General features: G+C 43.4%; 1 protein-coding gene and 1 long non-coding RNA gene across 5 annotated transcripts; one reads left to right on the top strand and one right to left on the bottom strand.

The window, feature by feature from the left end:
• The first annotated feature begins 365 nt into the window (after positions 1-365).
• On the top strand, positions 366-24740 carry si:dkey-65b12.6 (IgGFc-binding protein). 2 transcript variants are annotated; one of them, XM_047033160.1, is made up of 14 exons: positions 366-434; positions 833-925; positions 1928-2052; positions 16484-17597; positions 17821-18161; positions 18299-18872; positions 18989-19590; positions 20227-20797; positions 21852-22447; positions 22559-23126; positions 23218-23414; positions 23500-23638; positions 23904-24232; positions 24327-24740. In XM_047033160.1, the coding sequence occupies exons 2-14, from the start codon at positions 877-879 to the stop codon at positions 24618-24620; spliced, it is 5499 nt and encodes a 1832-aa protein (XP_046889116.1). In that variant the 5' UTR covers positions 366-434; positions 833-876; the 3' UTR covers positions 24621-24740. The 2 variants fall into 2 exon arrangements, with proteins under 2 accessions (XP_046889116.1, XP_046889115.1); XM_047033159.1 differs by lacking the exons at positions 366-434; positions 833-925; positions 1928-2052 and adding exons at positions 14810-14895; positions 15270-15362 and having other exon boundaries at positions 16359-17597.
• Positions 2871-24080, bottom strand: LOC124476243. 3 transcript variants are annotated; one of them, XR_006957025.1, is made up of 3 exons: positions 24025-24080; positions 8067-8223; positions 2871-2957 (listed from the first exon to the last, which is right to left on the bottom strand). It is a non-coding gene; the product is annotated as an uncharacterized LOC124476243 (long non-coding RNA). The 3 variants fall into 3 exon arrangements; XR_006957026.1 differs by having other exon boundaries at positions 2943-2957; positions 8076-8223; XR_006957027.1 differs by having other exon boundaries at positions 2943-2957; positions 8080-8223.
• Positions 24741-24942: the final 202 nt, after the last annotated feature.

Here is a 24942-nt window from a genome sequence, read left to right as displayed (position 1 = left end):
TTTACAAATTGGGAAAAATTGCATGGTTTTGTCATATAGTTTTCCATGATGTGGTTCAGATGCATAGCCAATGTTTTAATACTGTACTGTTTGGATTATGACTGGGAAAAAAGGTTGAAATGAGCTATTTAGTTTGTTATCTAGGATGTGGTTAAATTATATCCTGTATCAAGCATATGGTCCATATGGTCTGCCTATAATAACTGGAATGTCTTCCTGAAACCTAGGGGTGTTTTGTTACGAGCATTCAAATCAATATGTACATATGTTATGTTTGCTCTGGAAAAGAGCGTTTGCCAAATGACTAAATGTTTGCATGCATGCATCAGTCATCTTGTTGAATTATTATTTTAGAAGGATGGGTTGATCTAACCTCTATATAAGAGTCTTCTCCTCTTTGTCCATCTCACCTCTTCTGCAAAGAGCCTTAACAGGTATAGTATGCACACTTTTAGCCATATTTGCATTGGATACAATACAGTTACTGTAAGTAGTATGAAGTAAGAAGTATGATGCATTGCCTATTCAACTGAAAGCAGCTCATAGAAACTACTTAAAGTACATGAGTGTATTGCACACTACATTGGGCAGTCTTGGTCTACAGTAGGTAACACATTCAGATTCAATCCTGGTTCTGAAACATGTTAAACAATTGTAGTGAACCTACAACCATTATTATAGTAAATATGTTATTTATTAATAGTGGGGAATGATTCTATGATTGTATTTGAACAATTCAGTTTTTTGATGTGTACCGCATATTGAGCTCTTCTGGCTTTTCATATGAACTTTAAATTGTATTGATGTTTATCTTACACATTATATATTACAGGGTTCAGCTTCAAAAACAGACCTTTTTCTCACAATAAATCAGACATGAAGACTAAGCCTGTGCTGTTGTGTATTGCGGTGGCACTGTTCTCAGGTAAAAAAACAAACATTATCACTTCTCTAATGTTATTACTTAAAGCAGTAACATCTTCCAAAAGATGATGTAAACATTGTGTTAGGATCAAGTAAAAATTTGTTAACATTGTAGCAATGGGAAAAAATAGATTACTTAAAAAACAATATTCAGTATTATGGATATGATAGCAACCGTTATTCAATTTTTGTTATGTTGATTTACTGTAATTTCAAATATTTTTGAATTTAAAACTTGATGATGATTTTCCATAGCAGAACAATCGTCTTGTTGAGTTGTCGTGTTTGACAAAATAAGTATTTGAACTTGACAGTAAGAAAGCTAGATTGCATGGGTGAATTTCCTTGCTGCTTTTCAACAGCACACATTCATTTTGATTTGCTTTGATCAAAATATTTAAGCAAAGATGCTTTTGTCTTAACAATAATGATAATGCAATGCTAACAAACCAAACATGGAAGAACTGTAAATTGAATTTTGAAATGGCTCAGATGGATTTACAGGTGTGTGATAATTGAAGAAGCAACCTAAATATTGTACTTGAATTATGAATAATAATAGTATACACATACATACATTTATTTGCACAGATTTTGTCAGGGAGGTTCAGTATTATAGTTCCACATTTCACTGAACTCCCATAGGATTTCACTGAAATCCCAAGAGTATTATCTCCATTTGATAGAGCAAATTCTTTAGTTTTGTATTGAATAGAACAGTGATTGACATTTCTATTCACATTCTATATTTGGTATATAGTTTCATGGTTTGTTTTTCAGTGTATATATAAACACGCATACAGTATATATATCAATATGCATTCAAGTACTTTTAAGGTTCATGTCCTTTTTTCTAAGACCTTTAAGGATTTTCAAAACCTGTGGGAACTGCAATAAAAAAAGTCTAAATTTAAAAACAATCTTGATATCCAAAATGTCTTTCTACCCTTCCACTTTCCTTTCTTCTTCTTTTCCCTCCCCGTCCTCCTACTTCTGTCTGCAGTGACCCGAGGCTGTTCTGTGGGAAAAGAGTTTGTCACAGCATTCTTGACCAACTATGTGTGGAGTTACCCAGGTCAGAAGCTGCAACTGGCCATCACCTCCCAAGGGATCCCCGCTACAGTGCAGATCCGTCTCGAATCCCCCCCCTTCAGCACCACAGTAATGCTAGGTGGGAAAGAAACCAAATGGGTGAAGCTGCCTGGAAAAGCAGAGCTCCAAAAATCTGGCCATTCCTTCAGCGTTGTCCAAGTGTCCTCAAGTGCCGATGTTTCATTGGTTGCCTTTAACACCCGCGATCATACGGGTGACAGCTCTAGAGTGCTGCCGTCCCACCAGTTGGGGGTAGAATACTGGGCTTACACCCCTGTCACTGGGCCTGACAATATGATGAAGCTGCTGGCTGTAGTGAACGGACCCCAGCTCAACACAGTCACTTTTCAGTCACCTACCAGTGTCAAAATCAATGACATTGGAATTTGGAAGGCTGGCCAGAACGTGAATGTGACCTTGAAGCCGTATCAGAGCTACATGCTGCAGAGTAGTTCCAATTTGACAGGGATGCAGGTAAAGTCACAACACCCCTTGGCTGTTTTGGTAGGGCACCAGTGCTCTTGGTTAGGAGGCTCTTGCAGCCACGTATATGAGCAGCTCCTTCCAGTTCACCTCCTGTCCACCTCCTATCTTATCCCTGCTATGCACCCAGCTGGACACTCCGAGGATCAGGCTCATATCATAGCCACTGAGAAAGGCACAGAGGTGACAGTTAGTCGGGGGAAGTCCGCAAGAAGTCAGAAACTCCAGGCTGGCCAGGCTTTCTTTGAGCATGTCACATTTGACTCTCCTCTATTGATCCAAAGCAACAAGAAGGTGATGGTGATGTATTACAGCAACAACAAACCATCCGACCCCTTCCTGACCTCCATCCTACCCTCCTCCCAGTCGGACAGTGATTGGTCTGTGGACACCCTGGATGGTTTCAGCAGTACTGCAGTAATTCTTTCACTGCGGGAGGGGGTTCACAGTGTGAAGATCTATGGCAAAAATACACACAAAAAAGGCCAGATTCAGTGGAACCCTTTCCTGCCAGATGACAAGTACGTGTGGAGCATTGTCAGTCTGGGTGAGAAACAAGATAATTTCATCATCGAGGGAGACTCAATTCTGTCTGTTTACGTCTATGGAGGAAAAAAGCACGATGGCTATGGTACCTCAGGCGTATGCTCCTCAGGTAAATTCTTTGATGTTACTTTTCACTACGCCATACTCATTTCTTTGATCCTACACCTTTACAATGCTTACACAGATGTATGCCTTTAGAGACAGGCAACACATTTCCAGGAATATTACTGTTTATTGCTTATATATATCTGTAAACAGATATATTCTGCTAAAACTCTCGAGCCGAGAAGCGTAAAGTGAACATTATGTCACCCCTCCCTGCCCACCTTTAGCTGCAGCGCTTCCTACTCCCCCCCCGGATCCCTGTGACAACATCAAATGCAGGGAGAAGGAAGAGTGCCAGAAAGGTGTATGTGTTCACATTTCCAAGGCAACTTGCCACGCGGTAGGAGACCCCCACTACCGGACCTTCGACGGGTATCGGTTCGACTTCCAGGGCACCTGCACCTACACCATGGCAACAGTTACTGATCTGACACAGGGCCTGGCCGCATTTACAGTACTGACCAAGAACAATCACAGAGAAAAGCGGACAGTGTCCTATGTCAGGACAGTGACCATAACTGTCTACAATCAGACTGTGGTCATCAGCAGTCAGAGGTCTATGGTGCAGGTGAGAGATCAAATGTTCCGAAATATGAGGTCAGACATACAATATGGCATAAACAAATGCTGCAGGTAAGTCTGTGGTAAATAAAGATGAGGACTAATGTGTGGTATCATAACCCTTGATCCCCCCTTCTTTCCCAGGTAAACGGAGAGCTGATCTACCTACCAATCAGCCTGGCTGGGGGGAAGCTGAACATAGTACAGAGAGGGCGCTATGCTGTCCTGACCACTGACTTTGGTCTGGAGGTCAAGTACAACTGGGACATGCATCTCTACATTACTGTTCCCAGCAGCTACTTCCGATTCCTTGGGGGTCTGTGTGGAAACTACAACGGTGATCGTGGAGATGATCGGACTAGCCCTTAAATACCAGTCTCCCCACGGTGCTTGAGTTTGCCAAGAGTTGGAAAGGTGATGATGACGACAGATTTTGCAATGACGACTGTAAAGGGAGCTGTCCAGAATGCAGTCCCCAGCTCCAGAAAAGGTATGGGGAAAATGAGTTCTGTGGAATCGTGACCAAGACGGATGGGCCATTTTCCACCTGCCATAAGGCCCTGGACCCTAGCATTTTCTTTGACAACTGTATCTTTGACGTGTGTATCAACAAAGGCGCCAGAATGTTCTTCTGTGACAACCTGAAACTGTACGATGACGCCTGTCTGGCCAAGGGTGTAAAGATCAGCCCCCAGTGGAGGATGAATGCCACATGCCGTAAGTTTTTGCTCTTTATTCCTTCCCTTCGGTCCTATGTGTCCTCAGGTTGGATGGTGTCGTCCGCTACATACGCTCCTAATCCAAGCTATAAACTGTATGTCTCCTGTCCCCAGCTCTGCAGTGTCCAGCCAACAGCCATTATGAGGCCTGTAGTTCGGCCTGCCCTGTTTCTTGCATTGATCTAGACGCCCCAGCCCAGTGTGAGGAACCCTGTGTGGAGGGCTGCCAGTGCAACAGTGGCTTTGTCCTCAGTGGGGAAAGCTGCGTGCGCAGCACAAGCTGTGGCTGCCAGTACCAGGGCCGCTACTACCCTGCAGGTACCACATTCTGGGTCGACAGCCAGTGTAATAAGAAGTGCAGCTGTGTCCCTGGAAAGGCAAAGGCTCAGTGTGAATCCACCTCATGTAAGAAGTCAGAAGTGTGCGAGCTACGCAATGGTGTGAGGGACTGCTATCCAACATCCTTTGCTACGTGTCAAGCTTCTGGTGACCCCCACTACCGCACCTTTGATGGCCGAAGGTTTGACTTCCAGGGAACCTGCAACTACATCCTGTCCCGTCTGGTGGGTACAGGCTCCCTGCTGACCCCATTTGAGGTTCAGGTTCAGAACGAGAACCGGGGGAGGAACAAGGCAGTGGCCTACACCAAGACCGTGTCCATCACCGTCCTCAACCATACCCTGACCTTGAGCAGCGACAATCCTGGAAAAGTTGTGGTAAGCTGTAGACGCATTTCTACTGCATCTCGCTGTAAGCAATTATAGGAATATAAGATATAAAGATTATAGAGTTTTGTGCTTTAACTGCTGTCAACCAATCCTGAGGACTTATTTATTACAAAAGACATTACATTCACACAGTGAAATGCTGACAGGACTGAATAGTTTTCTATATTCGTATTATTTTCCTTTTGTTTTCTGTCTGTCTACAGATACTCGGCCAGTATGTAAACCTTCCGTTTGAAGTAGAGTCTGGCCAGTTGTCAGTGCTTCGTATTGGCTACTATGGCGTGGTAAGGACAAGTTTTGGCCTCACTCTAAAGTTTAACTGGAGGAGCCACGTCGCTCTTACACTGCCCAGCTCATACTCGGCCCTCACCGCCGGCCTTTGTGGGAACTGGAATGGCCAACCGGGTGATGACTTCCTCAAACCGGACCGAAGCTCAGCACCCAATCCCACTGCCTTCGGGTCGAGCTGGCAGGTGGGTGGAGCTGTGGGATGCTCCAATGATTGTCCAGGGGGCCAGTGTCCAAAATGTGACCCAACCCAGAGGCAGAAATATCAGTCGGGGGTGTACTGTGGACGGATAACTGACAAGTCTGGCCCGTTTAGACAGTGTCACGCCAAGGTAGACCCCCAGGACTACCTGGAGGACTGTGTGTTTGATCTATGTGCGTATGGAGGCCATGCATCTGTCCTGTGTAGCGCCCTCACAACCTACACCACTGCCTGCCAGGAAGCACAAGCCACAGTGGAGACCTGGAGATCAGACAGCCTCTGCCGTGAGTTAAACACACTTTTAAGTGCTTGCATGCAAGCAAACAACCATATTGTGCAGTTACTGTATGCATCGTGAATGAAGGAGTCCTTTCTTGAAACCCTCAGCTTATTTACCGTGTATGTGATCTCTGTGTGTATTACTGTGTTTTAGCATCGTCATGCCCAGCCAACAGCCACTACGAGGTGTGTGCCCCAGGCTGTCCTGAGACTTGCAGCCAACTAAAGGAGGATGACAGCTGCTTTAGGGCACCCTGTAGAGAGGGATGTATATGTGATGACGACTTCCTGCTTAGCGACAACCTGTGTGTTCCTGTGGCAGAGTGTGGCTGTGTGTACCAGGGCCAATATTATACCAGCGGCCAGGTGTTCATTCCAGGCACTGGGGGGCACTGCAGCCCTCGTTGTGTGTGTTCTGACAATGGTGAAGTTGAATGTGACACTACCTTCACCTGTGGAGTCAATGAAGAGTGTGCGTTAAGGGATGGCCTGCTCTCCTGCGTCCCTAAAAAGATTAGCACCTGCCATGTGGGAGGAGTCAGGGAGTACAAGTCGTTTGATGGGCGTGCATTCAGTGTGTATGGGGACTGTGTGTATAAGTTGGTGGAGGTGGAACAGGATGGAGGGATGACACCCTTCACTGTGATAGTACAGCAGCAGACTGGTGAGGGGGGAGTGACCAGGAGGGTTGAAATACAGACATCCATCTTCAAGATCACCATGATTCCTGGACTGGTCTGGGAAGTAGTGGTAGGTATCCCTTTGATTCCATCCATTCATCCGACTCTCTCTCTCTTTATATATTTTCTTTAATATTACATAATACACTTTACACCGGCTAAAGTTATCTTTCTCCTGTGACAGGTGAATGAAATCAGGGCCCATCTTCCTTTGTCCATTGGTGAAGGAAAAGTATTGGTCAAGCAGAATGGAGTAAATATTGTTGTTGTAACAGACTTTGGCCTAAAGGTGACCTATGACACCGTGGGCGGGGTTATAGTGCATCTCCCCTCCACCTACAATGGCATTACTCTTGGTCTCTGTGGTAACTATAACAACCAACTTAATGACGACTTCCAGCTGCCCAACAACTCTCAGGCACTCTCAGAGGGGGCGTTCACCGCTGGGTGGGTGATATCAGAGAAAGGGGTCACATGTCAGACAGGATGTAACGGGTCTGTCTGTCCAGAACCTGAGCCGCAGAAAAAGCCAGAGTCAGAGAAGGCTTGTGACATCATCAGGGCACGCCAGGGGCCTTTCGCTGCCTGCCATGCAGTAGTACCCCCATCCAGCTACTATGAGGCATGTGTGAAAGAATTGACACTCCCAGGAGGGGGACAGGAAGTACTGTGTCGACACATCCAGATTTATGCATCTCTCTGTCAGGGGGCTGGTGCCACAGTCATCAGCTGGAGAAACAACTCCTTCTGTCGTGAGTCACATTTGATATTGACAACAGAAGTGATCGGATCTACTTTTACTTCTTTGTATCACTGATATCTCTCTTTCCCTCCCCTCTCCAGCCCTACAGTGTCCAGCAAGAACACACTATGAGCTGTGTTCTGACACCTGCTCCTCCACCTGTGCCTCCCTAAGTGACCTTGCCCGCTGCCCCCCCTGCCAGGAGGGCTGTCAGTGTGATGAAGGACTGGTGTTTGACGGGGGAGAGTGTGTTGCTATGGACACTTGTGGCTGTGTGGTGAAGGGGGGGTACTACAAGGTGACTTGACACTGGTAATGCTACGAAACAAAATAACCTACTGTCAGCTAGTATTGTTGTTAATGATGTTGATTGTCGTTGTCAGTCCGGCCAGTCGGTGATGACGGAGGAGTGTCAAGAGGTGTGCAGCTGCAAAGCAGGGCAGTTCACCTGTCAGAACAACCAGTGTGACAAGGGGGACGAATGTAGGGTGAAGGGCGGAGTCTTGGGCTGCTACTTGAAAGGTAATAACCGACAAAGTAAACCTATCCTTTACCTCAGAGGTACTGTGTAAAGTAGTAATGCTGCAAACAGTACAGAAACACACACATACTAAATAGGCATATTTAATCAGCATATAATGTCCATAGTATATAACACATTATTTTCAACAAGCAGTATCTAACAAAGAGTTCAGATAAAGTAAAACATTTTCTTACCCTTCTTACCTACGTTTCTGTATTTTTTGTGTCCAGATCCATGTGTGGACATGGAGTGCAGGGAAAAGGAGCGCTGTGTGGTGGAGAAGGACCAGGCGGTGTGTGAGGCTCTGTCAAAGGCTGTATGCTGGGTTATGGGAGACCCCCACTTCTCCACCTTCGATCTCCATCAGGATCTGATGAACAAATTAGAAAATATCACCTTTTTGTTCGAACCCACCCATTTGTCACGTGAGCAAAAGTATTGGAACATGTGACTGACAGGTGTGTTTTGTTGCCCAGGTGTGTCCTATTACATACATTATTCAATCAATAAATACCACTGAATGTCTACACTCAGGTTCAGATTGAGTAAGATAGGTTTTGTCTATGCAGACTGTATTCAGAGGTGAAAACAACATGAAAACCGGAGCGCTGTCTTTGGGTGAAAAACAAGCAATTGTGAGTCTTAGAGAAGATGGAAAATCAATCAGAGCCATTGCAGAAACATTGGCCATAGCCAGTACAACCATTTGGAATGTCCTGAAGAAGAAGAAAACTACTGGTGTACTAAGTAACAGACGTCGAACAGGTAGACCAAGGAAAACATCAGCAGTTGATGACAGAAACATTGTGAGAGCTGTAAAGAAAGACCCTAAAACAACTGTTAGTGAGATCAGCAACAACCTCCAGATGGCAGGAGTGAAGGTATCACTATCTATTGTTCGCAGAAGACTTCATGAACAAAAGTACAAGGGCTACACCAGAAGATGCAAACCACTCATTAGCAAGAAGAATAGGAAGGCCAGGCTGGAATTTGCCAAAAAGTACAGAGATGAACCTCGAAAATTCTGGGACAAAGTTTTATGGACTGATGAGACAAAGATTAACTTTTACCAAAGTGATGGAAAGGCTAAAGTTTGGAGAAAGAAAGGAACTGCTCATGATCCCAAACACACAAGCTCATCTGTGAAACACGGTGGAGGTAATGTCATGGCTTGGGCTTGCATGGCTTCTTCTGGGACGGGCTCATTAATCTTCATTGAGGATGTAACACATGATGGCAGCAGCAAAATGAACTCGGAAGTCTACAGAAACATTTTGTCTGCCAATTTAAGGAAAGATGCAACCAAACTGATTGGCAGAGCCTTCATCATGCAGCAAGATAACGACCCAAAACACACTGCCAAAACAACAAAGGAGTTCATCAGGGGCAAGAAATGGAAGGTATTAGACTGGCCAAGTCAATCTCCAGACTTAAACCCTATAGAGCATGCATTTTACCTGCTTAAGAGGAGACTGAAGGGAGGAACCCCACAAAACAAACAACAACTGAAAGAGGCTGCAGTGAAAGCCTGGGAAAGCATCAAAAAGGAAGAATGCAAAAGTTTGGTGACGTCAATGGGTCACAGACTTGCTGCAGTTATTGAAAGCAAAGGATTTGCAACTAAATATTAAGTCTTATTCACTTAAATATGTTTTAAGTATATCTGTTCCAATACTTTTGATCACATGACAAATGGGTGGATTCAAACAAAATGTGATATTTTCTTAGTTGTGCATCAGATCCTGATGTAAATACCTGGAAATAAAAGCTGAAACGTTGATCTCTGGTCTCACGTTCATTATTTGATGTCAAGCCCAAATGTTTTCAGTCTACAGCAAAAATAAAGGAATTTGCCTCACTGTTCCAATACTTTTGGAGGGCACTGTATATATGAAAAAAAATTGGTTTTAGATGTTTTGATTTCAATAGCAATGAATATGAAAAAAGTTTTTTACAATATTAATAATGCTCTTTTAATAGGCTGTATATATGCTTTGATATGTACGAATGTACGGTGCATAATAAACTAATTTAGCATAATGAATACATTTAAAATCATAATAAAATCTCCACAATAATACTGTTAGTTACTCCGGCCCAAGTAATTTTCTGTTCCGACCCGGCCCCTCAATAAAGAAAGTAAAATTATCTGGCCCTCGCAGACAAATGTTTGGGGACCCCTGAGTTAGACAGTCATCGGAATGGAACATTCGAATCAACTTACTGCTCAGGCTCCTCTAAGCATCAGCTCATCTTATTGGACTAACACAAGTCCACCTGGGAGTATGAGTTATTAGCATTATTGTGACTTTTATGCTATCATTTAAATCTTTTTTTTTACTTTTATCTTAAATTCCTTTGGGGGTTAGAAGACTAATAGTTCTTTCTTTGAACAGTTTTTTTTTTCAAAGAAAGCAAACGTCCCCATGTAGCAAGACCTATTTCAACATAAACTGCTCGAAACGCTATAAAAATCTTAAATGATTTCATTACAGGCCTATCTGCTTCGGCTCGACATAAAACATTAACAGATGATTTGTGAAATTCAGTGAAACAACTGTAGAAGTTACTGGGGGGAAAAGGGGAGGGGGGAGTGCGATTATTACTTATCAATCACAATTCGTTATTCTGATGTAAATCACACTTACATTTAAGATATAAAAAAAAACATACACAAAGTAAAAACATCACAAAAATGTTCACAGTTTTCTATCTGCTCTGATTTGTAATGATAGTCTATTTTACATTTCATTGAGAACGCATTGCCATTGTTATGGCAGAGATTACTGGTTAAAATTAATTGCCTATCCAATAATAAAAGATGGGACGTAAACCTAAATTACGTAACAAATTAACACAATATTAGCAATGATAACTCAACCTGCCATGGTAGCATTGTAAAAATGTTAATTAAATATAATCCTTACCTGTTAATCCAAAAGCAAGAATCAGCATACCCAATCTCAAAAGGAGAACGCTTTGAGCCATTTCTACTGTCACTTGTCAGAGTTCAACAAACGGGAACCTGCTGGGCGCATGTAGTTCAACAATGTCAGGGACATGTTCTCCGTGGTTTTATAGGCCAAGAGATGTGAACGAATGAGACAAACAGGATCCCCATAACCTTCCTCATTGATTGTATTTAATCTTTCAATTTCAGTCTCGTCACCTTACGTAGCCTACATTTGTTCTGAAAGGTACTGATTAGTTTCTCCTCCATCTTAAAACTCTGAAACCGAGAAATGTTTACCATGACGAACGGTTGCTTCGTTACAAGAAACAAGAAAACAATCTGATTGGCCAAAGCAAGCGTTTAACGCTCCTCATTTACATAAAGTCGTGAATATTCCAACTCGCTCCGCGGCTCCCGCTCCGCTGTAGTGGACACGCACTGACAACAGCAGCCAGCCAGATAGTCCCTGTGCAACAAGCAATTAGTGAAGATGAGGAAACTGATAGGCCTATATTAGTTTATCTTGCTCATCCTCAGTCAAATGACCTTGACATATTTTTTTGTTATCATCCTCAACAGGTATAGCGACAATTAACAAAGGTTTATCACAGAAAGGATAAAACCAATCGAAAATGGTTGACAAAATGAAAAAAGATTATGTACTTTTCTGTGTGTTTGGCATTTGCACCTGTTGCAGGTTCAGGTTCTTTCATAAAGGGAGGTATGAGTGCGTGGAAACATGTTTTTCAGAAGATTGAGGAAAGTAATGCCCACAAAAATAGTGCAGATGCTTACTTTTTAATGGCTAAAAAGGCAGATGTGAGAAGTTTATTGACTGGAAACCAAATGTCTTTCCATTATGAAGTAAAGAAAAAGCGGCAGGTAGTGGAGCGCATATGTCACAAAAGTAATTGGCAAATGTGGCCTAAGTTACAGAAGACATAAAGGAGAGGCTGCAGTGTCTTCAACAGCACCTACATAGCTGTATGACCAAAGCAAAAAGCACCATGACACTGAGGGAAAAGGCAGAGGCTCTCTTGTGACTTTCCTTTCAAAAGACAACATCTATACATTTACATTACATTGACAGTTATTCATTTAGCAGACGCTTTTATCCAAAGCGACTTCTTAGAGAGAACTTTACAAAACGTGCATAGGTCAATGATCAAAACAACAAGCCCCCAAAAAACATTGCGGGAAGCCAAAACATGAAGCATACGTCTTTAAAGTTGTGGATGTCATCAGCCAAATGATAAAGAGCACAATTCCAGATGAGGTTAAACTGGCAGGCAGGGGTGCTTTGCAGCAATAATTTGGTTGCCCCCACCATACCTCACTCCAAGGTTTTTTGAAAAGTTGGCAGCCCTGCTGCACATACCCCTCATTCCTCCATGGTCTTTCCGAAGTCTTGTGTTAGTATACTAACCGAGACCGAGCGGTTCTCTTTACTATATTCTTCCGTGATTTTGACTGCCTGTATTCCCGACGCTTCTCTTGGATTACCTGTATTTCCTAGTTTGTCTGTCCATGACCGTTTTCCTATACTTAGACGTTGCCTTTTCCCGTAATCATAGGCGATTTTATCGTGGGTGCAGGAGATGCATTTGCACACCCTAGTTGAATGTTCTATCATAGTTTGTCATACTGTAATAATTAGCACCCAAAAAAATCACTGCCCTTTGCATCCCCAGTTTTAAAACTCTGAATCGCCTCTGCCATTGTCACCCTTATGAATAAAGGTATCACAAAAATTTTAAGAACATAAAACATCTCTGCATGCTAAAGGTCTGTTTTAGACACCATATGTTTTTGTGTAATTGTAATTTCAAGGTATTCTAATGATGGTTAACAAAAATGTCTTCCTCTAGCCTGTTGGGAGATGCCATGTGTTCCAATATTCCTTAGTAAGAAGCTTACCATGGCTTTGTATCTTGAACATTAAGTTAATACACTTTAATACTTACATTCCACTACCCCAATCTTCTTTCTCCCCTCTTTTCTCTCCTCTCACAGTTATTTTGATGTTGGTGCCAGTCAGAACATTGATATCTGTGGTGGCAGGCCAGGGAGTGACATGATCATGTCTGGTCTGTTTTTATCTAATAAGGACCTGAATCTGTTTAACCTGATTGTCAACTGGAAGCGAGATTCTGAGGTAAAGAGAACAGTGTTTTTTTTTGGCATGCCAAGGGCAATTATTAACCCAATTCCATTTGTACTAAAGTACCTTCCTAATTTTTAAGATCTTGTTACTTTTTATTCAGTTTGTATTAAATATATGTTATAGTGTGTAGATGCTGTATATATTGTACGCAACTAAAGTTTATTAAAAGCTTTTTTAAACAAATGATTGAGGAACAATTCTGAATTTGTTGTTGACTTATTATGACATAATTTCACAGTTAAACGTGTCAACTATTCATGCTCAACCAAGCCTAATCCACCAAAAGTACATTCTGTGTAGAACAAGTGTACAGAATACACACCCTGAGTATACTAAACATGTTATCATTACAAAAGGTGGCTTATGTACTTTTGATTAAAAGTTCATGTAAGGAGTTTAACTGAACAATCACTTCTGTAGCTGAGCTTCAATTGTGTTGGCACGCACTAAGGAGGGGTTTTATTTTACTCATACTGGGGCTCGCATTATCCAGCCATAGTCGGCATTATATATGACATATCGCTATAAATGTACTTAAAATGTATCTCATATTTATTTGACAGGATGTGTTGCTTTGAAACGTTATTTTGGATGAAAGCATCTGCTAAATGATTTTAAAATGTTATGTCTGAGGGTCAAAGATTGCAGACAGTCATTGAATGCTTAGAATATAATGAGAATGAGTATTCAATTTAACTTTCTTGATAATTGTTAAGTCATATTATTTGGTTAGTATTAGTTTAGCTAACTTTAATTAGCATTAGAGTTGGTCAGGGAGACTTACTGTACTTACTGTAAGTCGCTCTGGATAAGAGCGTCTGCTAAATGACTAAATGTAAATTATACCTTTCACAATGTGTAGCTGAAGTGTAGGGGGTGGACTAGCCCACACCAATAGAGAACTACCAGAATTTAAAACGACAGCATCTAATGACAATTCCTGCAAAGCTTTATGACAAACTTTTCATAACTTATGAAAAAGGATGTGGCAAAATGGTGTGTCTGTATTTCTGAGTGTGTACAGTATGTCTGTCTCTTTAGGTGTGTCTTTCTACAAAGTTTGGCCATGGTATATATCATAGGCGTAATTCTATGGGGGGGCAGGAGGACAGTTCCCCCCACTATTGATCATACTGTATAATTATGGGACACAAATTTCAGCCTCCAAGGGTGAAAACTGTGACCAGGGGATGTTTGTGGACCAATTGACCAACCAAATGACATAGCGAACAAACTAAAGAGCTGCTGGTCGCAACTAAAAATGTAATGTACTTATTTTAGTTTAAAGTTATGTGCAACCATGTGTGCAACCAATCAAGCTTTATTATACTGTGTAAAAACACTGAGCATATTTACAGTTCTTCTCTGTATGTTTACGGACTAATCCTAGTTTGTCACTGAACCTCATTCACCTCATGCATTTAAGCACCTTTGGATATGAAAGTGAAGTGTTTGATCTACTGTCTTGTTCAGTCAGCACTGTCATCCAGTAATGTCAACATCTGTTGGTGCCAGCCTGCTTTAACCTTATCATAGCCAGTTAAATGGAGAATATGTGTAAATGGCATATGACAATGTCTTCTCTGGGAAAAAGGTTGGAATTAGCTGTTTAGTTTGTTATCTAGGATGTGGTTAAATGATATCCTGTATCAAGGCAAATACATTTGTAGAGCATGGTTTATGGTCCGTCTATAATAACTGAAATGTTTTCCTGAAACATCAGTAGGAGTGACATGTTTCAATGTTTGTGCTTTGTTAATAGCACTTAAATCAATATGCACAGACGTTATGCTTACATGCAGTAATCTTGTTGAATTATTAGGATTTTGAAGGATGGGTTCTCATCTCCATATAAGAGTCTTATCCTCTTTGTACATCTCACCTCTTCTGCAAAGAGCCTTAACAGGTATAGTATGAACACGTTTAGCCATGTTTGCATTGGATACAATACAGTTACTGTGTATGGTGCATTGCCTATTCAACTGAAAGCAGCACATGGAAACTACTAAAAGTATATTAGTGTATTGCTTACTACATTGGGCACTCATGGTCTATAGTATGTAACATTCAGATTAAATCCTTGTTCTGAAACTTGTTAAACAGTTGTTGTGAACCTACAAGTATGTATTTTAGTAAATATTTTATTTATTATGTTGTATGATTCCATGATTGTGTTTGAACTATTCGGTTTTTCGATGTGTACCGTATATTGAACTCTCCTGTCTTTTGATGTGTACTTTAAATTATATTGATGTCTATTTTAAACATTATATATTACAGGGCTCAGCTTCAAAAAGAGACCTTTATCTCACAATAAATCAGACATGAAGATTAAGCCTGTGATGTTGTGTGTTGCCGTGGCACTGTTCTCAGGTAAGAACCAGTTTTAACTTCTCTAATGTTATTCCTGAAAGCAGTAACATCTTCCAAAAGATGATGAAAACATTGCTAGGATCAAGTAAAAATGTGTTAGCATTGTAGCAATGGGAAAACATTTCATAAAGTGATTACTTCAAAAACAATATTCAGCATTATGGATATGATAGCAACTGGTATTCCGTTTTTATTAAGTTGATTTACTGTAATTACAAATCTTTATTCATTTAAAACTTGATGATTATGATTTTGCATGTCAGAACAATTAACTTAATTAGTTGTATTGTTTGACAAACAAAGTATTTTAATTTGACAGAAAGAAAGCTAGATTGCATGGGTGAATTTCCTTGCTGCTTGTCAACAGCACACATTCATTTTGATTTGATCAAAATATTTAAACAAAGATGCTTTTGTCTTAATAATAATGATAATGCAATGCTAACAAACCAAACATGGAAGAAATGTAAATTGAATTTTGAAATGGCTCAGATGGATTTACAGGGGTGTGATAATTGAAGAAGCAACCTAAATATTGTACTCGATGAAAGATAATAGTATACACTGCATACATTTATTTGCACAGATTTTGTCAGGGAGGATCAGTATTATAGTTCCACATTTCACTGAACTCCCACAGGATTTCACTGAACTCCCAAGAGTATTATCTCCATTTGAAAGAGCAAATTCATTAGTTTTGTATTGAATAGAACAGTGAGTGACAAGAATTTATATTCACATCCTATATTTGGTATATGGTTTCATGGTTTGTTTTTCAGTATATATATAAACATGTATACAGTATATATATCAACATGGATTCAAGTACTTTCAAGGTTCATGTCCTTTTTTCAAAAACCTTCAAGGATTTTCACAACCTGTGGGAACTGCAATAAAACTAAGCGCTCTCAAATGTAAATCTCCAAAATGTCTTTCTACCCTTCCACTTTCCTTTCTCCTTCTCTTCCCTCCCCGTCTTCCTACTTCTGTCTGCAGTGACACAAGGCTGTTCTGTGGGAAAAGAGTTTATCACAGCATTCTTGACCAACTACAAAGGGGGTCATGAAAGTCATAAGCTGCAACTGGCCATCACCTCCCAAGGGATCCCCGCTACAGTGCAGATCCGTCTCGAATCCCCCCCCTTCAGCACCACAGTAATGCTAGGTGGGAAGGAAACCAAATGGGTGACGCTGCCTGGAAAAGCAGAGCTCCAAAAATCTGGCCTTTCCTTCAGCGTTGTCCAGGTGTCCTCAAGCGCCGATGTTTCATTGGTTGCCTTTAACACCCGCCCAAATACGGGTGACGGCTCCAAAGTACTGCCGTCCCATCAGTTGGGGGTAGAATACTGGGCTTACACCCCTGTCCATGGGACTAGCTTCAAGAAGCAGCTAGCTGTAGTGAACGGACCCCTGCCTAACACAGTCACTTTTCAGTCACCTACCAGTGTCAAAATCAACGGCATTGGAACTTGGAAGGCTGGCCAGAACATTAATGTGATCTTGAAGCCATATCAGAGCTACCTGCTGCAAAGTAAATCCAGTTTGACAGGGATGCAGGTGAAGTCACAACACCCCTTGGCAGTTTTGGCGGGGCACCAGTGCTCTTGGTTCAAGGGCCCTTGCAACCATGTATATGAACAGCTCCTTCCACTTCACCTCCTGTCCACCTCCTACCTTGTCCCTGCTATGCACCCAACTGGACCTTCCCTGGACCAGGCCCACATCCTAGCCACTGAGAATGGCACAGTGGTGACAGTTATTCGGGGGAAGTCCGCAAAAAGTCAGAAACTCCAGGCTGGCCAGACTTTCTTTGAGCATGTCACATTTGACTCTCCTCTGCTGATCCAAAGTAACAAGAAGGTGATGGTGATGTATTACAGCAACAACAAACCATTCGACCCCTTCCTGACCTCCATCCTACCCTCCTCCCAGTCGGCCAGTGATTGGTCTGTGGACACCCTGGATGGTTTCCGCAGTACTGTAGTTATTCTATCACTGCGGGAGGGGGTTCAAAGTGTGAAGATATATGGCAAAAATACCAAAAAAGGCAAAAAACAAATAAAAGGCCAGATTCAGTGGAACCGTTTCCTGCCAGATGACAAGTACATGTGGAGCATTGTCAGTCTGGGTGAGAAAGAGAATCATTTCATCATCGAGGGAGACTCAATTCTGTCTGTATACGTCTATGGAGGCAAATCGAGAGATGGCTATGGTACCTCAGGCATATGCTCCTCAGGTAAATTCTTTGATGTTACTTTTCGCTACGCCATACTCAGTTCTTTGATCCTACACCTTTACAATACTTACACAGATGTATTCTTTCAGAGACAGGCAACACATTTCCAGGAATATTACTGTTTATTGCTTATATATATCTGTAAACAGATATATTCTGTTAAAACTCTCGAGCCGAGAAGCGTAAAGTGAACATTATGTCACCCCTCCCTGCCCACCTTTAGCTGCAGCGCTTCCTACTCCCCCCCCGGATCCCTGTGACAACATCAAATGCAGGGAGAAGGAAGAGTGCCAGAAAGGTGTATGTGTTCACATTTCCAAGGCAACTTGCCACGCGGTAGGAGACCCCCACTACCGGACCTTCGACGGGTATCGGTTCGACTTCCAGGGCACCTGCACCTACACCATGGCAACAGTTACTGATCTGACACAGGGCCTGGCCGCATTTACAGTACTGACCAAGAACAACCACAGAGGAAAGCGGACAGTGTCCTATGTCAGGACAGTGACCATAACTGTCTACAATCAGACTGTGGTCATCAGCAGTCAGAGGTCTATGGTGCAGGTGAGAGATCAAATGTTCCGAAATATGAGGTCAGACATACAATATGGCATAAACAAATGCTGCAGGTAAGTCTGTGGTAAATAAAGATGAGGACTAATGTGTGGTATCATAACCCTTGATCCCCCCTTCTTTCCCAGGTAAACGGAGAGCTGATCTACCTACCAATCAGCCTGGCTGGGGGGAAGCTGAACATAGTACAGAGAGGGCGCTATGCTGTCCTGACCACTGACTTTGGTCTGGAGGTCAAGTACAACTGGGACATGCATCTCTACATTACTGTTCCCAGCAGCTACTTCCGATTCCTTGGGGGTCTGTGTGGAAACTACAACGGTGATCGTGGAGATGATCGGACTAGCCCCTTAAATACCATTCTACCCACGGTGCTTGAGTTTGCCAAGAGTTGGAAAGGTGATGATAAAGACAGATTTTGCAATGACGACTGTAAAGGGAGCTGTCCGGAATGCAGCCCCCAGCTCCAGAAAAGGTATGGGGAAAACGAGTTCTGTGGAATCCTGACCAAGACGGACGGGCCGTTTGCCAGCTGCCACAAGGCCCTGGACCCTAGCATTTTCTTTGCCAACTGTATCTTTGACGTGTGTATCAACAAAGGCGCCAGAATGTTCTTCTGTGACAACCTGAAACTCTACGATGATGCCTGTCTGGCCAAGGGTGTAAAGATCAGCCCCCAGTGGAGGATGAACGCTAAATGCCGTAAGTTTTTTCTCTTTATTCCTTCCCTCCGGTCCCAAGTGTCCTCTTGTTAGATGGTGTCATATGCTGCATACGCTCCTAATCCCAGATATAAACTTTATGTATCCTCTCCCCAGCTCTGCAGTGTCCAGCCAACAGCCATTATGATGCCTGTAGTTCGGCCTGCCCTGCTTCTTGCATTGATCTAGACGCCCCAGCCAAGTGTAAGGTACCCTGTGTGGAGGGCTGCCAGTGCAACAGTGGCTTTGTCTTCAGTGAGGAAAGCTGCGTGCGCAGCACAAGCTGTGGCTGCCAGTACCAGGGCCGCTACTACCCTGCAGGTACCACATTCTGGGTCGACAGCCAGTGTAATAAGAAGTGTAAGTGTGTCCCTGGAAAGGCAGAGGCTAAGTGTGAGTCCACCACATGTAAGAAGTCAGAAGTGTGCGAGCTACGCAACGGCGTAAGAGACTGCTATCCAACATCCTTTGCTACGTGTCAAGCTTCTGGTGACCCCCACTACCGCACCTTTGATGGCCGAAGGTTTGACTTCCAGGGAACCTGCACCTACGTCCTGTCCCGTCTGGTGGGTACAGGCTCCCTGCTGACCCCATTTGAGGTTCAGGTTCAGAACGAGAACCGGGGGAGGAACAAGGCCGTGGCTTACACCAAGACAGTGTCCATCACCGTCCTCAACCATACCCTGACCTTGAGCAGCGACAGTCCTGGAAAACTTATGGTAAGCTGTGGACACATTTCTACAGTTCTACTGAATCTTGCTGGTTCACTCCCCCACTTCAGCAGGGCCACACCAACGACACAAAATCCCCCGTTTCCAACTACAACAGGTAAAAATGAACTCGCTCCCAACTCTCAGCGTCTCTCTTCCTCCTCTCGATGTCGATCTGTCTTCTTGTTCTTCTCATTCACGCCCCCTCCCAACAAAAAAACTATATCTTACCAACTCTGATTGGCACTGATTGGCTTCAGTAGCCTGGAACCAAATTGACACCTGTCCGCACCCAACACAGACGAAAAGAAAAGTCATTAAACACCAGGGACAACTGAACCAGCCCACGTTTTTCTTTCTTTTACAGAAATACAATAGAACAATATATTTAACAATCTAGCTGGGTGCTACATAGAGCATTGTGCTCTAACTTCTGTCAACCAACCCTGAGGACTTATTTATTACAAAAGCTTAAATTAACAGTAGCTGCCATTGTAATTTCATAAAAATTCTGAAATACTTTAACTTGTAATGTGTAGGTAACGTTGCGGCAGACAGACTGACATTCAGACAGTGAAATGCTGACTGGACTGAATGCTGTTCTATATTAGTATTATTTTCTTTTTGTTTTCTGTCTGTCTACAGATACTTGGCCAGTATGTAAACCTTCCATTTGAGGCAGAGTCTGGCCAGTTGTCAGTGATTCGTATTGGCTACTTTGGCGTGGTAAGGACAAGTTTTGGCCTCACTCTAAAGTTTAACTGGAGGAGCCACGTCGCTCTTACACTGCCCAGCTCATACTCGGCCCTCACCGCCGGCCTTTGTGGGAACTGGAATGGCCAACCGGGTGATGACTTCCTCAAACCGGACCGAAGCTCAGCACCCAATCCCACTGCCTTCGGGTCGAGCTGGCAGGTGGGTGGAGCTGTGGGATGCTCCAATGATTGTCCAGGGGGCCAGTGTCCAAAATGTGACCCAACCCAGAGGCAGAAATATCAGTCGGGGGTGTACTGTGGACGGATAACTGACAAGTCTGGCCCGTTTAGACAGTGTCACGCCAAGGTAGACCCCCAGGACTACCTGGAGGACTGTGTGTTTGATCTATGTGCGTATGGAGGCCATGCATCTGTCCTGTGTAGCGCCCTCACAACCTACACCACTGCCTGCCAGGAAGCACAAGCCACAGTGGAGACCTGGAGATCAGACAGTCTCTGCCGTGAGTTAAACACGCTTATACCATGGTCTGGGTGAATACTCGATTCTGATTGGCTGCAGGGGTGTCCACTATGTATGGGATAATGCCCGACGAAGTGTCCAATATCACTTGATAATGGACGATGCGGAGGCGTGAACCGTCAGACGCGTAGCGGAGTCCATTATCAGATGATGTTGGACACCTCAAAGGGCATTATCCTTTTTTTTTTTTTACAAACATTAATTTATGTTTTCAAGTCCGCTCAGCTCACTGGTTTTCCCTTGGCTGAGCTATTAGCTCGAAGGCTAACATAATGCTAGCAAGATTCAAAGGAAATAACATTGTGTACGGTTGACAAACAGTAAATATAATTGTACAGTATGTTTGACAAGAAGATTTGCTAGCTAACCAGCCATGTCACAGTCCCAAAATCAATATTAAGATTTTCACGAAAGTATCGGCCGTCTATAGTATGGTATACTGTAGGCTACAGTACGACTGCAGCCTGTGGAGCGAGTTAAATGGCAAATGGATGTGAGATGACCGTATCAAAGTGACATATTCTCCAAACTGTAATTATAATTTGCCAGTATGTTTAACAACATGACTAGCCAGCTATCGAGCCATGTCATTGTCCCCAAATAAAATCTAGATTGAAAAAAAGAAAATAATGTAGTTGGCCGCAGCCTGTCTGAAGTAGATTGACTTAGTAGCGAATGGGATGTGAGATGAGCGGTTACGTGACACTGACACAGTACATTCAGAAAGGTAACATTTTCAAATAAGTTAAATTAAATATTGAAGTCACTCATTGTTGTAAATTACAAGTTAAACCACGGCCTCTTGGGGCTTATTGCTTAATTAGCTTCTTGTTAAAGTCTTTCAAAGTTGTAAATGGAGGCTTTGACTCCGTCACTGTTGTTATGGTTACTTATTTCATTACATAAGGGCTTACGTGAAAGCAAACACCCATATTGTGCAGTTACTGTATGCATGGTGAATGAAGGACTCCTTTCTTGAAACCCTCAGCTTATTTACTGTGTATGTCTTCTCTGTGTGTATTACTGTGTTTTAGCATCGTCATGCCCAGCCAACAGCCACTACGAGGTGTGTGCCCCAGGCTGTCCTGAGACTTGCAGCCAACTAAAGGAGGATGACAGCTGCAACAACGCCCCCTGTAAAGAGGGATGTATATGTGATGACGGCTTCCTGCTTAGCGACAACATGTGTGTTCCTGTGGCAGAGTGTGGCTGTGTGTACCAGGGCCAATATTATACCAGCGGCCAGGTGTTCATCCAAGGCACTGGGGGGCACTGCAGCCCTCGTTGTGTGTGTTCTGACGATGGTGAAGTTGAATGTGACACTACCTTCACCTGTGGAGCCAATGAAGAGTGTGCGTTAAGGGATGGCATACTGGCCTGTGTCCCTAAAAAGATTAGCACCTGCCATGTGGGAGGAGTCAGGGAGTACAAGTCGTTTGATGGGCGTGCATTCAGTGTGCATGGGGACTGTGTGTATAAGTTGGTGGAGGTGGAGCAGGATGGAGGGATGACACCCTTCACTGTGATAGTACAGCAGCAGACTGGTGAGGGGGGAGTGACCAGGAGGGTTGAAATACAGACATCCATCTACAAGATCACCATGATTCCTGGACTGGTCTGGGAAGTAGTGGTAGGTATCCCTTTGATTCCATCCATTCATCCGACTCTCTCTTTCATATCTGTCCTTTTATATTACATAATACACCTTACACCAGCTAAAGTTCTCTTTCTCCTCTGATAGGTGAATGAAATCAGGGCCCCTCTCCCTCTGTCCTTAAGTGAAGGAAAAGTATTGGTCAATCAGAATGGAGTAAATATTGTTGTTGTAACAGACCCCGGCCTAAAGGTGACCTATGACACCGTGGGCGGGGTTATAGTGCATCTCCCCTCCACCTTCAATGGCATTACTCTTGGTCTCTGTGGTAACTATAACAACCAACTTAATGACGACTTCAGGCTGCCCGACGACACTCAGGCACTCTCAGAGGGGGCGTTCACCGCTGGGTGGGTGATATCAGAGAAAGGGGTCACATGTCAGACAGGATGTAACGGGTCTGTCTGTCCAGAACCTGAGCCGCAGAAAAAGCCAGAGTCAGAGAAGGCTTGTGACATCATCAGGGCACGCCAGGGGCCATTCGCTGCCTGCCATGCAGTAGTACCCCCATCCAGCTACTATGAGGCGTGTGTGAAAGAATTGACACTCCCAGGAGGGGGACAGGAAGTACTGTGTCGACACATCCAGATTTATGCATCTCTCTGTCAGGGGGCTGGTGCCACAGTCATCAGCTGGAGAAACAACTCCTTCTGTCGTGAGTCACATTTGATATTGACAATAGAAATGATCGGACCTACTTTTACTTCTTTGTATCACTGATATCTCTCTTTCCCTCCCCTCTCCAGCCCTACAGTGTCCAGCAAGAACACACTATGAGCTGTGTTCTGACACCTGCTCCTCCACCTGTGCCTCCCTAAGTGCCCCTGCCCGCTGCCCCCCCTGCCAGGAGGGCTGTCAGTGTGATGAAGGACTGGTGTTTGACGGGGGAGAGTGTGTTGCTATGGACACTTGTGGCTGTGTGGTAAAGGGGGGGTACTACAAGGTGACTTGACACTCGTAATGCCACGAAACAAAATAACCTACTGTCAGCTAGTATTGTTGTTAATGATGTTGATTGTCGTTGTCAGTCCGGCCAGTCGGTGATGATGGAAGAGTGTCAAGAGGTGTGCAGCTGCAAAGCAGGGCAGTTCACCTGTCAGAACAACCAGTGTGACAAGGGGGATGAGTGTAGGGTGAAGGGCGGAGTCTTGGGATGCTACTTGAAAGGTAATAACTGACTGACAAAGTAAACCTATCCTTTACCTCAGAGGTATGCGTGAAAATATTTTTTTTGTGATTCAGACTGTGTAAAGTAATAATGCTGCAAACAGTCCAGAAACACACACATACTAAATAGGACCTCCTAATCAGCATATCATGTCCATAGTATATAACACATTATGTTCAACAAGCAGTATCTAACAAAGAGTTCTAATAAAGTAAAACATTTTCTTACCCTTCTTACCTACGTTTCTGTATTTTGTGTGTCCAGATCCATGTGTGGACATGGAGTGCAGGGAAAAGGAGCGCTGTGTGGTGGAGAAGGACCAGGCGGTGTGTGAGGCTCTGTCTAAGGCTGAATGCTGGGTTATGGGAGACCCACACTTCTCCACCTTCGACGGGACCCTCTTCTCCTTCCAGGGCACCCGCTCCTACACCCTGGTCAACACCACAAGACAAGACCCCACCCTGACTGACTTCACCATCCTGACCAAGAACGAGCTGCGGGGAAACTCTAGAGGTTCCTACCTCCGCTCCACAACTGTGTACCTCTTAGGCCGCCGTATCTCAATCCTGTCTGGCCAGAGGGGAAGTGTAGAGGTGGGCTTTGTAAGCTAATCACTAGATTCCTGATGATTGTAAAAATGTCTATCTTGGTTTTTTTTTTAATATTTTGTTTCTCAACATTTCCCAGGTGGATGGTGTCCGCAGGTCCCTCCCAGTCATTCTCGAGTCTGGCAACATCGAGATCACAATGTCTGGTATTAGAGGAACCATCCAATCATCTGCGGGGTTAGAGGTCAGCTTTGACTGGAGCACACTTGTGATGGTCACGATTTCGAGCAGTTACTATGACAACCTCCAAGGTATCTGTGGCAACTACAACGGTGACCCCAAAGATGACTTCACAATGCCATCAGGGGTCTTGACAACCAACATCACTGAGTGGGCGGGGTCTTGGAGCGTTGATGATAAATATGAGCGTTAATTTGCCTATGATAAATAGTCTACAGGATCTAATATGTAACTCAAACATTTATGTAGCCTTATCTTTTCATTTTATTCCAAGATAATACATATAATCAACAATAAATATATTTCAGCACTTTGTGATGTGTCTCCTTTTTGTGCACCAGCCTACCTGTCTGTATGGGAACTTCCATCCATTGGTTGTCTGAAGGTTGTTTTATAGGGCTGGGAAAGTTAACTTGTTAATCTTGGCCATTCATTTGAAATGTTTAACGCTTGAAAAATTATTTAGAGCTATTAACGCAAGACCATGTGGTTGTCTTGTTTGAAACAATGTTCGT

This window comes from Hypomesus transpacificus, chromosome 2, assembly GCF_021917145.1.
Source record: "Hypomesus transpacificus isolate Combined female chromosome 2, fHypTra1, whole genome shotgun sequence".
In the NCBI taxonomy this organism is placed as follows: Eukaryota; Metazoa; Chordata; class Actinopteri; order Osmeriformes; family Osmeridae; genus Hypomesus; species Hypomesus transpacificus.
Note: the sequence above shows the minus strand (reverse complement) of the source record. Positions and strands in the feature narration are given on the sequence as shown.